This window comes from Panthera tigris, chromosome B3, assembly GCF_018350195.1.
Source record: "Panthera tigris isolate Pti1 chromosome B3, P.tigris_Pti1_mat1.1, whole genome shotgun sequence".
NCBI classification, from domain to species: Eukaryota; Metazoa; Chordata; class Mammalia; order Carnivora; family Felidae; genus Panthera; species Panthera tigris.
Window position 1 is genome coordinate 135,826,259 of NC_056665.1, and position 14,761 is coordinate 135,841,019.

Below are 14,761 nucleotides of genomic sequence, written 5' to 3' on the forward strand. Positions count from 1 at the left end.
TTCATCATGACTACTTCTTATGTCCTGATCTATGCACCAATATACATTCTCTGCTGTCTTCTATGCTTTATTCAAGCCCAGCTATTAGTCTTATGACTATTTTTGTAAATTGTTGTTCAGATATATTGTTTATATCTGTTTTGGGCGATTCTCTGGCTGTCATTTCTTCCTGGAATTTCTTTTGAGGAGAATTCTTCCACTTCATCATTTTGGCTAGGCTTCTGTCATTTACATGATGTAATAGCTTGTTTTATGTCCTGCACCTGCAAGTACTACTATCTTAAGAAGGGGTCACACACTGTCCAGGGCCAGGCACTTCAGTAAGTGTTTTTGGAGTGTGTTGCATGCACTCTGTTGTCTTTGGCTGCTCTCTTCCACTGCTTGTAGTGGTGGATTGTTTGGATCTTCCACCAAGTGTGCTTTGATTTGTTCATTGAAGTATCCCTGGAAAAAAGGAAAGCAAAGTGGTGGTGGGCGGTGGGGAGCCTTATCCCATACAAGAAGAGAAATGAAAGGGGGATGGGGGGGAAATATAGGCAGAGAATCAGAGAAACTATAAGACTTAATCCAGAGAGAGGGAGAGGAAAATAAAGAGGAAGGAGATACAGAAAAGGTGTAAAAAGAATAAGCATTCCTCATTAAAAAAACAACAGAAAGAAAGAAAGAAAGAAAGAAAGAAAGAAAGAAAGAAAGAAAGACAAAAGAAAGAAAGAAAATAAGAATTGACCAAAAATCAAATCAGAAACTATGAGCTTGATTCCAAAGGAAAGAAAAAAGAAAAGAGGAGGGTAGAAAGAAAAAGAAGGGAAAAGAGAAGAGAAGGAAGGAAAAGAGGGAAAAAAATAATTAAAAAAAAATTTTTTTAAATAGACTAACATTCAAAACTACAGGACAGTTGTCTGTTGGTGCCTGGGATGGGTGGCTGTGATGGTCTAGAGGAGAGGCTGTCTGGTTAGGTCAGTGTCAATCTCACTCTGGTAGATAAACAGTTACCAGGCATGGAGAGGCGGGGTTTGGTGTAGGAGGGTCCCACCTCCACTCCCGGGGGCCACTGTGCTGTTCCCTGAAGCCCCACCATGTTGATTATGGGGAGAAAAATAGTGACACCCGAATATCTCCTCCCCAGACCAGGTGTCTCAAACCACCCTGTTCAGGCAGCCCTCACAGAGTAGCTCAGGCAGCTGGTGTGTCCTCCTAGGCACTTGGCTGGGATTCAAAACCTGATGTCTTAAAGGACCCCACACCCCGTGGACCTAGTTCTGGGGTAGCTCCATGCTGTGCAGCCAACAAAGGGCCTCTGGCTGTTGCCTGCAGGGTCTTTTGTCATTGGGGGTCACTACACCCTCTTCCCACAGTAATCAAGGGAGGGGCCTGCTCTCTCCCAGCGTGCCCCCCGAGATCGCTCCGGTACCCTCCCCACCAGGAGAGGAGGTGGGCTCCCTCCCCGCCAGGCGAATGCACACGGTAACACTCTAGTCCTGGGAAAGTCACGCACCCCTGAAAACTCCAGTCTTTAGCTCTTAAGCCTGTTTGCAAAGTAGAAACTGGCTCTCTCCCTATATTCTTCGTTCCTTAGTCCATGGTCCAGAGAGGTTTTTCTCTTGTCCAAACACAAAACCACACTTCCACAGCCACTCTTTACCTCCTTTTGTCTCTCCATAGAAGGGGTTCCCCCTCTTTGTACCTATGACACCATTTTCTCTCTTCCAATTCGTGAATAGGCACCTCTGTCCCACCAAGCTTTGTCCACCTGTAGAGATTTCTCTGTCACTCCACAGCCTGTATTCTTGGGTATTCCAAGTGTCTGACTTCAGTACAGCTGTGTTTGAGGGACAAGGGAAATTCTGGTCCCCCTACTTATCTGCCATCTTAACTCCTGGCTCTCCTCTGTTTCTTGGAAAAGTTTTTGTAGATTTATTATTATTTTTCACTTAAATATTTGATAGAATTCACCATTGGAACTGCCTGGTCTTGAAATTTTCTTTGCAGAAGAGTTTTAAATTATGGATTCAATTTTTTTCAATAGATAGTGCTATTTAAGTTTCCTGTTTATTCTTGAGTCATCTTTGGTGTAGTGTCAAAGAATTTGTCCATTTCATCAAAGTAGTCAGTTTTATTGGCACAAAATTGTTTATAATACACTCTTTTTTTTATTTTTATTTTTTTTATTTTTTAATATATGAAATTTACTGTCAAATTGGTTTCCATACAACACCCAGTGCTCATCCCAAAAAGTGCCCTCCTCAATACCCATCACCCACCCTGCCCTCCCTCCCACCCCCCATCAACCCTCAGTTTGTTCTCAGTTTTTAACAGTCTCTTATGCTTTGCCTCTCTCCCACTCTAACCTCTTTTTTTTTTTCCTTCCCCTCCCCCATGGGTTTCTGTTATGTTTCTCAGGATCCACATAAGAGTGAAACCATATGGTATCTGTCTTTCTCTGTATGGCTTATTTCACTTAGCATCACACTCTCCAGTTCCACCCATGTTGCTACAAAAGGCCATATTTCATTTTTTCTCATTGCCACGTAGTATTCCATTGTGTATATAAACCACATTTTCTTTATCCATTCATCAGTTGATGGACATTTAGGCTCTTTCCATAATTTGGCTATTGTTGAGAGTGCTGCTATAAACATTGGGGTACAAGTGCCCCTATGCATCAGTACTCCTGTATCCCTTGGGTAAATTCCTAGCAGTGCTATTGCTGGGTCATAGGGTAGGTCTATTTTTAATTTTCTGAGGAACCTCCACACTGCTTTCCAGAATGGCTGCACCAATTTGCATTCCCACCAACAGTGCAAGAGGGTTCCTGTTTCTCCACATCCTCTCCAGCATCTATAGTCTCCTGATATAATATACTTTTAATATCTGTAGGATCAGTAGTTATGCTGCCTCTTTAATTCCTAACACTGGGGATTTGTGACTTCTTTTCTTTTCTTTTTTCTTGTCAGTCTGTATAGAGACATATCAATTTTAGTGAGCTTTTGACTAACAAACTACAGTAACCAGGCTTTGGGGTTGTTTTCATTGATTTTTCTCTTTGTTTTTTTATTTATTTTCTTTCTTCTATTTATTCATTTCTATTTATTTATTCATTTCTATTTATTATTTTCTTTCTTCTGATTACTTTAGATTTAATCACTCTTGTCTATTATAAACAATATCTTTTTTGTCTTTTATAAATTTCTTTGTAAGGACTGGTTTAGCGGTATCCCACCATTCGATATTCTGTGTTCTCATTTACATTCAGTTCAAATTTTAAAAATTTTTGATGTTTATTTATTTTTGAGAGAGGGACAGAGACAGAGACAGAGCACAAGCGGGGGAGGGTCAGAGAGAGAGGGAGACACAAAATTCAAAGCAGGCTCCAGGCTCTGAGCTGTCAGCACAGAGCCCGACGTGGGGCTCGAACTCACTAACGGCAAGGTCATAACCTGAGCCAAAGTTGAATGCTTCACCAAGTGGGCCACCCAGGTGCCCACGGATTTTTAATTCCATTTGTGTTCAGAGAACATACTGTATATAATTCCAGTCATCTTAAACTTACTGAGACTTGTTTATGTCCCAGAATATAGTTGTTCTTGGTAAATGCTCAGTGTACACTAGAAAAGAATATGTCCTCTGCTGTTGTCAGGTAGTTTCCTATGCCAGTTGGTTCAAGCTTATTGATAGTGTTGTTCAAGTCTTCCATATGTCTGTCTACTTATTCTATCAACTGTTGAGAAAGTGGTATTGATATATCTCTGTAATTATGGATTTCTTTGTCTTTTCAGGTTTATCAATTTTGCTTCATGTGTTGTGAATCTCTGTTATTAAGTGCATAAATATTTAGGATTATTATGTCTTCTTAATGAAATGAATTTTGAAATGGCTGTCTTAATCTTCATTAATATTCTTTGCCGTGAACCATACTTTGATATTAATAAAGGTAGTCCAGTTTTCTTTTGGCTGGTGTTAGGATGGTATATCTTTTTCCATTCTTTTATTTTTTACCCTATTTGTGTCTTTATATTTTTCAAGTATATTTCTTATAGGCAGCATGTAGCTGGGTTTTGTTTTTTTTTAAAATCCAATCTGACAATCCCTTCCTTTTAATTAGGGGTCTTTAAACCATCTTCATTTAATGTGTTTTGTGCCATTTGGGGGCCTAAATCTATCACCTTGCCATTTGTTTTCTGTAATTCCCATCTGTTCTTTGTTTCTTGTTCCTTTTTTTTTCTTTTGCCTTCTTTTGGATTGAATTTATAATGATTAAACTCTAACTATAATTTCCTCTTCTTTTTCTAGTTTCTTAAGATCGAAGCTAAGGTTGTTATTTTGAGAAACCTCTGTTCTATCATCAATATTTAATGCACTGAATTTCTTCCTTTAGCTGCGTTCTTCCAAATTTTTATATGTTCTCATTTCCATTCCGTTCAAAATACTTTCTCATTTCCCTTTTGATTTCTTTTCCGACAAGTCATTTAGAAGTAGAAGTGTGTTTTTTAGTTATCTTATTAGCTACCTGTCTTAGGGGTTTTTTTGTGGTTGATTTAGAGTTTATAGTATCCATTTTTTACTTACCACCTTCAAGTAATATTATACAACTTTGTGTATGTTGTAAACATGTGTAGAAGTAAACCAAACCATACATTGTTATTATTTGTTCTTTAAACAATTATCTCTTAAAGAGACTTAAACTTTTTTTCAATATTAACTTATATTTGCTATTATTGCCATATTTATATTTGCCATTTTCAGTGTTTTTCATTCCTTTTATGGATCTAAACTTCTATCTTTTTTCTGCTCAAAGGACTTCCTTTATTCTTTCTTTAATTTTTTTTTTGATGTTTATTTGTTTTTGAGAGTGCGAACAGGGGAGGGGCAGAGAGGGAGGAGAACAGAGGATCTGAAGCAGGCTCTGAGCCGACAGCAGTGAGCCTGATGCAGGGCTTGAACTCATGAACTGTGAGATCACGATCTGAGCTAAAGTCAGATGCTCAACCGACTGAGCCACCCAGGCGCCCCTCCTTTACTATTTCTTACACAGGTCTGAAGCGCCTGGGTGGTTCAGTTGGTTGAGCATCTGACTTTGGCTCAGGTCATGATCTCATGGCTCATTAGTTCAAGCCCCGCGTTGGGCTCTGTGCTGGCAGCTCAGAGCCTGGAGCCTGCTTCGGATTCTGTGTCTCCCTCTCTCTCTGCCCCTAACCCACTTGCATTCTGTCTCTGTCTCTCTCAAAAATAAATAAACATTAAAACAAAACAAAACAAAACCTATTTTTTACACAGGTCTGCTGGTGACTGATTGCTTCAGCTTTTGTGTATGCGAATGTTTTTATTTTGCCTTCAGTTTTGGAAGATATTTTCACTGGGTAGTGAATTTTAGGTTCAAAGGTTTGTTTGTTTTCAGTGCTGTAAAGATGTTTCTCCTCCAGTCTTCTTGCTTCCATTGTTTCCAACAAGAAATCTGTATTATTCTAATCTTTTTTTCTCCTGTATGTAATATATGGTTTTGTTGTTGTTGTTGTTGTTGTTGTTTGGTCTCTTCTAAGATTTTCTCTCTACCATTATTGTTAAGCAATTTGATGGTGAAACACCTTAGTGTAGTTTTCTTCGTGTTTCTTGTGCTTGGGTTTGTTGAACTTCTTGCATCTGTGGATTTATAGTGTTCTTTATATTTGGAAAAGTATCAGCTATTGTTTCTTCAAATATTTCCTTCTTTGCCTCTACTTGACACACTCAATATTTCCTCTAGTTTCTTGACCCTATTGAATGTAGTTATAATAACTGTTCTAATGTCCTTCTCTATTAATTCTGTTACCTGTATCATTTGGGGTCTTTTCCAATTGATTGATTTTTATTCTCATTATAGGTCACCTTTTCCTGCTTCTTTGTATGCCTGGTATTTTTTTTATTACATTCTTGACATTTTGAATTTGACTTTCTTGAGTGCTGGATATTTTTGTATCCCTATAAATATTTTTGAGCTGTATTCTGTGTTATAGTTAAATTATTTAGAAATAGTTATTTTCCTTTTGAAACTTTCTTGTAAGCCTTGCCAGGTGATCAGAGCTGCATTTTGTCTAGAGCTAATGTTTCTTCACTATTAAGGGACTAACCTTCTAAGTATTCTACCTGATGTTCTATTAAATGTAAGAATTGTCTACTGTCACCAGCTTGTGGGAACACAAACTGTTGCTGGTGCCATGTGATCACCTCTCTAATCTCCTGGGGTTGTTTTTCTTCAGCCTCGGGTAGTTTTTCTTACATGTGTGCACTGGTCAGTATTTAGCTGAAGACTCAAGGGGGACCCTTTATGCATCTTCAGAGTTCTCTCTCGTGCTCTCTTTCTGTGAAGCTCTTCTCCTCTGCAGTATTCTGCCTGACAGACTACACACCTTGACCTCCCTGGACTCACAGCTCCATCTCAACTCAGGAAGATAGTTAGGCTCTTCCCAGGTCCCTCCTCCTGTGCTACTGCTGGCAAGCTTTCTAGCAGTTAGCTAAGATATTGTAGGGCTTACCTTGTTTCCTCTCCCTCGGTGATCACTGTGCTACATTGCTGATGCCCAGTGTCTGAAAACCATTGTTTCATACACTCCATCTGGAATTTTACTCGTTCTAGGCAAGAGGGTAAAATCTGGTCTTTGTTACTCCATCTTTGCTGAAAGAGAAAGTTTTACAACTAATTTTAGTTTTGAGGGCTAGAACAAACATGGAGTGAAATGAATACAGTCTAACTGAGCAGAAAGTCTTCATTTATCCTGTAGCATAAACCGAGATAAAAGGAAATGTATCACTTTTATTTTGGTGGAAAGCAACCTATTTTTTTTTTTTATTGTCCTTCCATTTTCTGGGTATTGTTTCTGCAGAGGAAAAAAAAATCCAACCAACTTTATTATGACATTACACAACCCAGAATAAATTACATCTAATTCCTACTGACAGCTTTGTGGGAGCCACTAGGAAAAGAGAACTGAAATGAGTGTTATTCAGTAAGTCAAATTAGCATTCCTGAAATAGGATGACTGCTGGCTTATATAATGCTATCAATAATAATGAGATTTAACTTGAAGACTTCAGTCATGTGATTCTTAAGTCACAAACCTGAAGGGCCTTTGCGGATATATTTTAGAATGATACAGTCACGTGTTTTGTAAATGGGCTAATAGCAAAAACCCTCCTAAACCCAACCTCACTATTCCCCTTGATTGCCTCATACAGGCCATTAGCCCCAAGGATAGCACTGGGAGAGGTGTCCACCCAGGGTCAGAGTACTCAGTGCGTCCTGGCTTCTACCCTCCTTGGTCCCTCAGGATCTTAGCAGGAGGTTAGTTTGGGTATTTCCTAAATATCAAGAGGCATATAGGCTTGCTCCATATTAAATAGGTCAAAAGTCTATGCAAGTTTGTAGACATTAGGACCCTTAGAGCTTGTTTTTTGCTGTACAGACATTGGAGAGGAAGTGGTTAGACTAGTTTATTTTTTCCCAGTCAGAATGTTTACATGAGCCAATCTTGCTAATGGCCAGAGAGCATAGCCTTATCTGTCTCTGACATTTGTAATCCCACAAGTTTTTTATAAGGGTTGGTGGCTGGAGGAGGCAGAGAGAAAATGTCACTTTCTGATATTTTGAGTTTTTGTCCAGTTATATTATCTGGTACATATCATACCACATTCCTAAACACAATATTTATGCTAGAGACGGAGTATTACATGGCTGCAACATGAGCCATGTGCTTAGGGGTGAACATCAGTGGAAGTCAAATGAGCAAATTGTGTATCTCAACAAAATGCTCAAAGCAGAACTGCAACCAGATCGAGCCTTGGGAACAAAAACATAGAGAGAAATGTAATTTGTCACTTCACTAAGTTTGTGTGTGTGTGTGTGTGTGTGTGTGTGTGTGTGTGTGTTGATGAATCACATGAGCCTTGCGGCCCGTGGCCATGAGTAGTAAACAGACAGGTCATTATCCTGTATCCCAGCAGTCCTCCCACTAGTTCTTTCATTTTGTTCATGGCACAGCTCTCCTCCCATTTGCCCACACTTTGAAACCTCACCTTCGGGGCGCCTGGGTGGCTCAGTCGGTTGAACATCTGACTTCGGCTCAGCTCATGATCTCACAGTTTGAGCCCCGCGTCAGGCTCTGTGCTGACAGCTCAGGGCCTGGAGCCTGCTTCGGATTCTGTCTCCCTCTCTCTCTGCCCCTCCCCCGCTCGTGCTCTTTCTCTCTCTCTCTCTCTGTCAAAAATAAATAAACATTAAAAAAATATATTAAAAAAAGAAACCTCACCTTCTGCTCTGACCTTTTCCTCGCTCCAAAGAGAAGACCTGTCCTCAGACCCTCTCAGGTTGTGTCTGCAGGCAGCCACCCTTCTCCCTCCTGGAAGCCACGCCTGGTCTTACCTGGACCATCGAGGCAGCCTCCACCTGGCCTCCATGGTCCATCCTCTTCCTCATCCTAGTCTGCAGATTGCTGCCACGGTGACTTTTCTGGACACAGCTCCACTCATGGTGAATGGGGCTTCCCTCTTCAAAGTTATATTGGATTTGGAAACAAATCCAAATCCCTTGATGTGGACTCCCAAGGCATCATGGGTGGACGATGAGGGGCCTCACCTCTGCTTTACTAAACATGTTTCTCGTGACCCCCCCCTCCTGAGAACCTCATGCTTCAGCATCAACTGGATCCTTAACACCTCCTCACCCTTGGCACACTCCAAGCTGTGGGCTGTGCTTCCTGGAGTGTGCCCTGGAATTCGTTTGCTAGGACTGCTGTGAGAGCACCACAGAATAGGCAGCTGAAACATGGAAACTTCTTATCCCACAGTCTGGAAGCCAGAAGTCTGAGGTCGGGGGCAGCAGGGTTGTTCCTTCTGAGGGCTGTGAGGGAGAATCTGCTCTATCCTGACCCCCTAGCTTCGGGAGGTTGATTGGCAGTCTTTGGCTTTCTTTGGCTTGTGTCCAAATCTTCCCCTTTTCATAAGAGCATCAGTCATACTGGTAGGGGCCCACCCTACCACAGAAGGACCTCACCTTAACTCAATTACATCTGCATTGGCCCCTCTTCCAAATAAATTCCCATTCTGAAGCAGTGTGGGTAGGGACCATGAGGGGGCACAATTCAACCCATGACACTGTACTTCTCTGTTGAATTTGGAGTAGAGAGGGTTGGAAGGAACAGAGTGAGGTGATATGATGCATATTTAGTACAGTAAAGATCTGAGCAATGCTGTAATAAGGAACCTAGCATCTCCAAACTTACTGTACCAGTGCTCCCTCCCCCATTTAAACCCACCAAACTAGAGTCCTGTGGGACACACTTTGGGAAACACTGTCTTCTGTCCCTAACTTGTGGATTTACGAGGCAGCCTTATATTCCAGAGGGCTGAAATGTGGCTGAGAGACTAAAGCTTGGAGAGGGGAGCTGCTCCTGGAGGCCCTTGGGCCAGACACCATGTGGCTTCCTAGGAAAGGCACAGCAGAGGGGCTCAGGGTGGGCCAGAGAGGAAGCAGAAGGGCGAGGCTCCCTAGATGCCTGCAGTTTGAGCGCCTCGCCCTCTGTCGGAGCAGGGACCCCGCTGCTCGCCTGCATGTGACCTGTGCTGTCCAAACCTCTGGCCCAAGTCACTCTTGCTGTGTCCCACCTTCCAAATCACAGCCCGGCTACTTTGGGGCTTAATTTTTTTTTTCCATCACTGAAGCATTTCAACCAATTCCCAGCGATATTTTCTTAACGACTCTGGGCAAATAGAGTCGCCATCCTACTCGGAGACTCCATCTCAGAGATCCCGTGGAGGAAATTCTGTTTCAAGAAAGTGAGGATTTAATTAAATAAATACACATTTAATTTCCCATGTGTGGTCGCTTTCAAGAGACAATCAGTCATTTACTCTAAAGTGTGTGTTTCAGGCACTCATGGGGCACTTATTAACCTCCAAATGCCACCAGCTCAGCAGGGTCTGGCCTCAGAAAGATGTTTTCCTATTAATGGATAACTCCGCAGCAGGGTCCCACCCTTTTGTGATGTCAAAGGGGTTCTGTGTGCTCTGCTTTCCTGTGCAGTAATGGAAGCGAATGGGGGTGGGGATGGAGACCGCTAATAACAAGGCCTCTGTGTTTCTCCACACAGCTGATACCTATGTGGTTGCCGATGATCCAGTCAAATACCAAGGTAAGTCATCCCTGGTGGACTGGAAGCCCAGTCCCCTCCAGAGAAGGGTCGTGACATTACCAGGGCTCACTGATGCTCCACTTATCATGGAGCAAGGTGAATTCACCCTGCTCTCGGCTGCCCAGTGCTGATAAAGTGGGAGACTGGGCCAGGTAAGGGCCGTGCAGGCCGAGGTGATAGCAGGGGCCACGCGCGTCCTGTTCGCTCTCTATGAGGATGTGGGTGGAGGGGGGATCCCAGAGTCCGGACGAGGCTCAGTTCCTGACCAGAACACAGGCCTACCCTACCTTTAGAGGACACACATGGGATCTGGGCCCACGCGTGTTCATTGCTATCTCCTGGCCACTAAAATGGACTTTTTGTGGGGCGCCTGGCTGACTCAGACAGACAATAGAACGTATGACCCTTGATCTCGGGGTTGTGACTTCAAGCCCCACGTGGGGTGTAGAGATTACTTAAATGAACTGTAAAAAATAAAATGGACTTATGGGGCACCTGGGTGGCTTAGTCAGTTGAGTGTCTGACTTTGGCTCAGGTCATCATCTCACGGTTTGTGAGTTTGAGCCCCATGTCAGCTGTGCTGACTGTCTCACTGCCCCTCCCCTGCTCGCTCATGCTCTCTCTCTCTCTTTCAAAAATAAACATTAAAAAGGTTGTGTTTTTTTTTAAATAAAATGGGCTTTAAAACAAATGCTTATTTATTCTTGAGAGAGTGCAAGTTGGGGGGGGGGGGTACCGAGAGAGGAGGACAGAAGATGCGATGTGGGCTCTGCACTGACAGCGGAGAGCCCCATGCGAGACTTGAACTCACAAACTGTGAGATCATGACCAGAGTCGAAATCAGACGTTCAACCAGCCGAGCCACGCAAGTGCCCCTAAAATGGACTTTTTATGACAAGAAGAATTCTATTAAGGAAGGATAACATTGAATCAATGATGGACTTGAGCTAGAAGGGCAAGGATCTGGCCCCATCCCTTGTTTTACATATGAGGAAACATAGGACCAGAAAGAAGGGTAACTGGGGGTGGGGGGTGCAGTCAGGAAGGGAAAGACCCTGTCCCAGTGACTTTTCCGCTGCCAGACCCCGCCTCAAGTGACACACTGTCATCACTTGGGCGAAACCTACTCCATGACTAGTAAAGTTACTTGACATTATGATGGCAGAGCTTAGCCACCTGCTCCACCCAAACCTGGGCTCCGTCTACGGTGTGAGGATTACAGGGCAAGCAGGGGGCAGAAGATGGAAACCTTCTGCCTGAATTTCTTCTCAGAGTTGGGGAGGGATGTTGGCTGAGATAAGGGGGGCGTGACCTCAAGGTACCCAGACACGGAGAGAGAAATGCAGCCATCTGCAGTGACTGCAGGCGTGGTCTTGTTCGTGGTGTTGGTGCAGTTTGTGGCCACAGGTGGGGGCCCCGACACCGCCGAAGACCTATCTCCCACTAACTTTTACTATGAAAACAGTCACTTGTACTTCCTCCTTGAGGCATTGGATTGCCCCTGCCCCTGCTTTGTGGAACTCTGAGGAGGCCCAGAGAGCTTTGGACCTAGCTTCTCTGTGTGCGCTAACACGAAAACAGAGAGACTGTAACCATGATTAAAATGTAATGAGCACATATTACGCGCCAACTTCCGTTCTAAACCCTCCGTTAACTCATTTATCCTTAAAAAACAAACAAATAAACCCACGAGGTGTTACTCTCCCCAGTTTGTCCATGAGAAAATCCAAACGCAGCCCGGAAAACCTTGTTCCCAGGGTTGTCCACAAAGGAGCTAGGATTTGAACCCAGGGAGCTGGCTGCAGAGCCCAGGCCCTTCACCGCTGTCCCAGGCCCTCGTGGTGAATAAGCGCCCAGGGGTCAAGAATACGTGTCAGCTGTCAGTGCCCGTTGCAATGGATGAGTCAAGCTGGGATTGGCATTACTGGGATGGATCTGGGCCAGAGTGACTTTAGAATCATGCTGCCTGCCCACATCCCCTGCCCCGCACGCTGCCAAATTGGAGAGCTGGCCTTCCTGTTCAGGCCAGACAGCGCTTGAACCGCGTAGGAGTTCTGCCTGCAGAAGATGCCCAAGCCGGCGCTCCCTGGGTTGACCGTGCCCACTTGGAGGAAAGAAACTAAACTTAGATGTCTTGCCCTTTCTTAACAGCACTTATCCGCCGGACTCCAGCTTCGCCTCCAGGCCATTCAGAACCACGTGAACCACCACAGCTTACGGACGCTGCCGGGCTCCGCCCAGAGCAGTGCCGGCCTGGTGGCCCTTCGCAAGTGGCTGCAGTGCACCCAGTTCAAAATGGCCCAGGTGGAGATCCAGTCCTCGGAAGCAGCCTCTCAATTTTATCCTCTATGAGTGGACTCCTCGGCTCTCAGTGTCAACACTCTGGTTTAGCAATAATGGGTTTCAAAACAAAACAATTTGATCCAAGCAGGTTGGGGAACATACTGGTACTGTCCATTCTCTTTCTAGTCTAGTAAAAGACGTGCAAAGGCCAGAGAGGGCCAACAATGAAGCTTTCTTGCTACACATATTTCTGATGACTCCTTGGGCTATCTGATTAAGTGTTTCCTTACATTATTTTTTAAAAAACCAAATCATTTTTCTTTAACTAACTTCTATTTTTTTTAAGAAAAAAAAATAGACTGGTGGGTACTCACAGAAAAGTTGTATAAGTCCCCCTGTTGCTATTTTTGATGATAGAGAATAAATAGGGTTTTTGAAACCTTTGTAGTGTTTTTTCTTAAAATCCACTCTTGGCAATGCAATAAAAAACCCGTCACCACAAGCCAGTGACACTTGACTGAAGCTTTTTGTCATTATCCTGGGAAAAGTGGCAGCTTGCAAGGACCATTACAAAGTGCACTTAGAAATTAGGTGGTTAACCTGTGCCAATTGTTTTTTTCTTTGTTTTATAATCTCATTTTCCAAAACTGTCCAGTAAGTTTTATTATTTTTAAAACTAATTTTTCAACTCATTCGTTCTAGGCTGTACTTTCTTGTAAGCTTTATGACAACCACTTAAGTTTTGTGAATAATAAATTTTATTCTTTTGTTAATACTTGTAATACAATTCAATTTAAAACTGTAGATCGCACACTGGACCAGACGACTCCCCACGCTGGCACAGAACACTGCACCTGAAGTTATGTTTCATAAAACAGAATTTTAATAGTGTAAGAACACCAAGATTTATCAGCACTCCTACTTAGCATTTGACTGTGCATTCACAAATGATCTTTCTCTTCTCTATCCCTGTAATGCACTGACGACAAGAAGACTTACTATACATTTAAGCTGTATATTGAAATGCTATTAAATGCATTTTTTATTATCTCTGTGAGCCTGGGGTTTTTTAAAATAAGTTTATACGTTTCTTGTAAACTTGGAAAACTCCTCTGACTTCCCTTAAAACTTAAGTACAACTGTTGAGAGGAAAGGCTTTCTTTCGGGTCATTTTGGTAAGAGAAATACACAATTTACTTGAAGTCTGTTCTCCAGGAAGGACCTGAGGGCACGAGGCCATTTTATTTATTTATTTATTTATTTATTTATTTATTTATTTTTTATGTTGGTTTTTAGGAGGCCTCTCTTTTCTGCTGGGAAGTCCGATCTCTTCATGCTTCTCAGGGGGAAACAAGTCCTCAAATGTTTAAGTGTTTCACGTGAGTTCTAGAAAGACAAGGTGGGAGAGCTTCGTCCCTATGAAAATTTGCAGGGAGCCACTCGGTTCCTAGATTAAGAACATAGCAATGATCATGCTTCATATTTTCCGAATGAGCTCTTCTGAAAGGCCATCCCCAGCTAGAAGGCTCCCCGTTGGGCTTGGTTATGCCTCTGTGAATGTTCTGTCTCGTATAGAAAGTTGTGCGTGTATTTCTCTCACTTGTAAACTGTGACAGCTTTGAGGTTATGTCCTGTCTCTATCCCCAGGGTCTGGCACGTAGTACGGGTTTAACTAATGTCTGTTGAACTGAATGGACTTGATTAAGCAACAGGTCTTTCTTGAGCCACCCAGTGGGCTCAGCAAGGGCTGAATTGTGACTTTTTTTTGAGCAGCGATTCCTGGAGCGGGTAACAGACACAGGCCAGAGCGGGAGGCCTTCGCTGCTTTCCCCGTGAGGGGTTTAACTGACTTCCCCATCTCGGCTCAGCTGTAGCCCAACCCTTTGCTAGTCCTGAGCCCACCCTGCTGCAGACAGCCGGGATCTTAGCCGTCCCATCCTACCAACAAAGTCCAGAGTCCTCCACAGGCTCTTCTCCAGCTCCAGCTCTTTCAGTGGGCTCAGTGTCCCTTTGTATTTGCATTTCCCCCCTCCCCTCCCTCCAAGGGCCGGAGATGGGCCCTCAATTCAGCCCTCTTGACTGGGCCCCCATCTAAAGCTTCCTACTGTCCAGACATGTTTCCTTTCCTCCAGGTCTGCCTCCTTGCCCCTGAGAACCGTGACCCACCTTCCTGCCAACCTGACCCAAATACTGTCCTTGATGGGACCCTGCCTACGTCACTGGTTTAGAGAGACCAGTAAGCCTCTTCTCTGACCTACACTGCCCTCACCCCCATTCCCCAGTGTCCTCATCTTCTTTTTATATCCTTATGTTAGCCA

General features: G+C 43.4%; 1 protein-coding gene across 11 annotated transcripts in view; it reads left to right on the forward strand.

Moving 5' to 3' along the window:
• Positions 1-13,493, forward strand: part of UNC79 (unc-79 homolog, NALCN channel complex subunit) — a 270,072-nt gene extending 256,579 nt beyond the window's left edge. For all 11 annotated transcript variants that reach the window (XM_042990436.1, XM_042990435.1, XM_042990440.1 and 8 more), the window contains 2 exons: positions 10,119-10,160; positions 12,312-13,493. In XM_042990436.1, the coding sequence (XP_042846370.1) occupies positions 10,119-10,160; positions 12,312-12,512 (243 nt within the window). In that variant the 3' untranslated portion in view covers positions 12,513-13,493. The remainder of the gene's footprint in view (positions 1-10,118; positions 10,161-12,311) is intronic.
• The last annotated feature ends 1,268 nt before the right edge of the window (positions 13,494-14,761 follow it).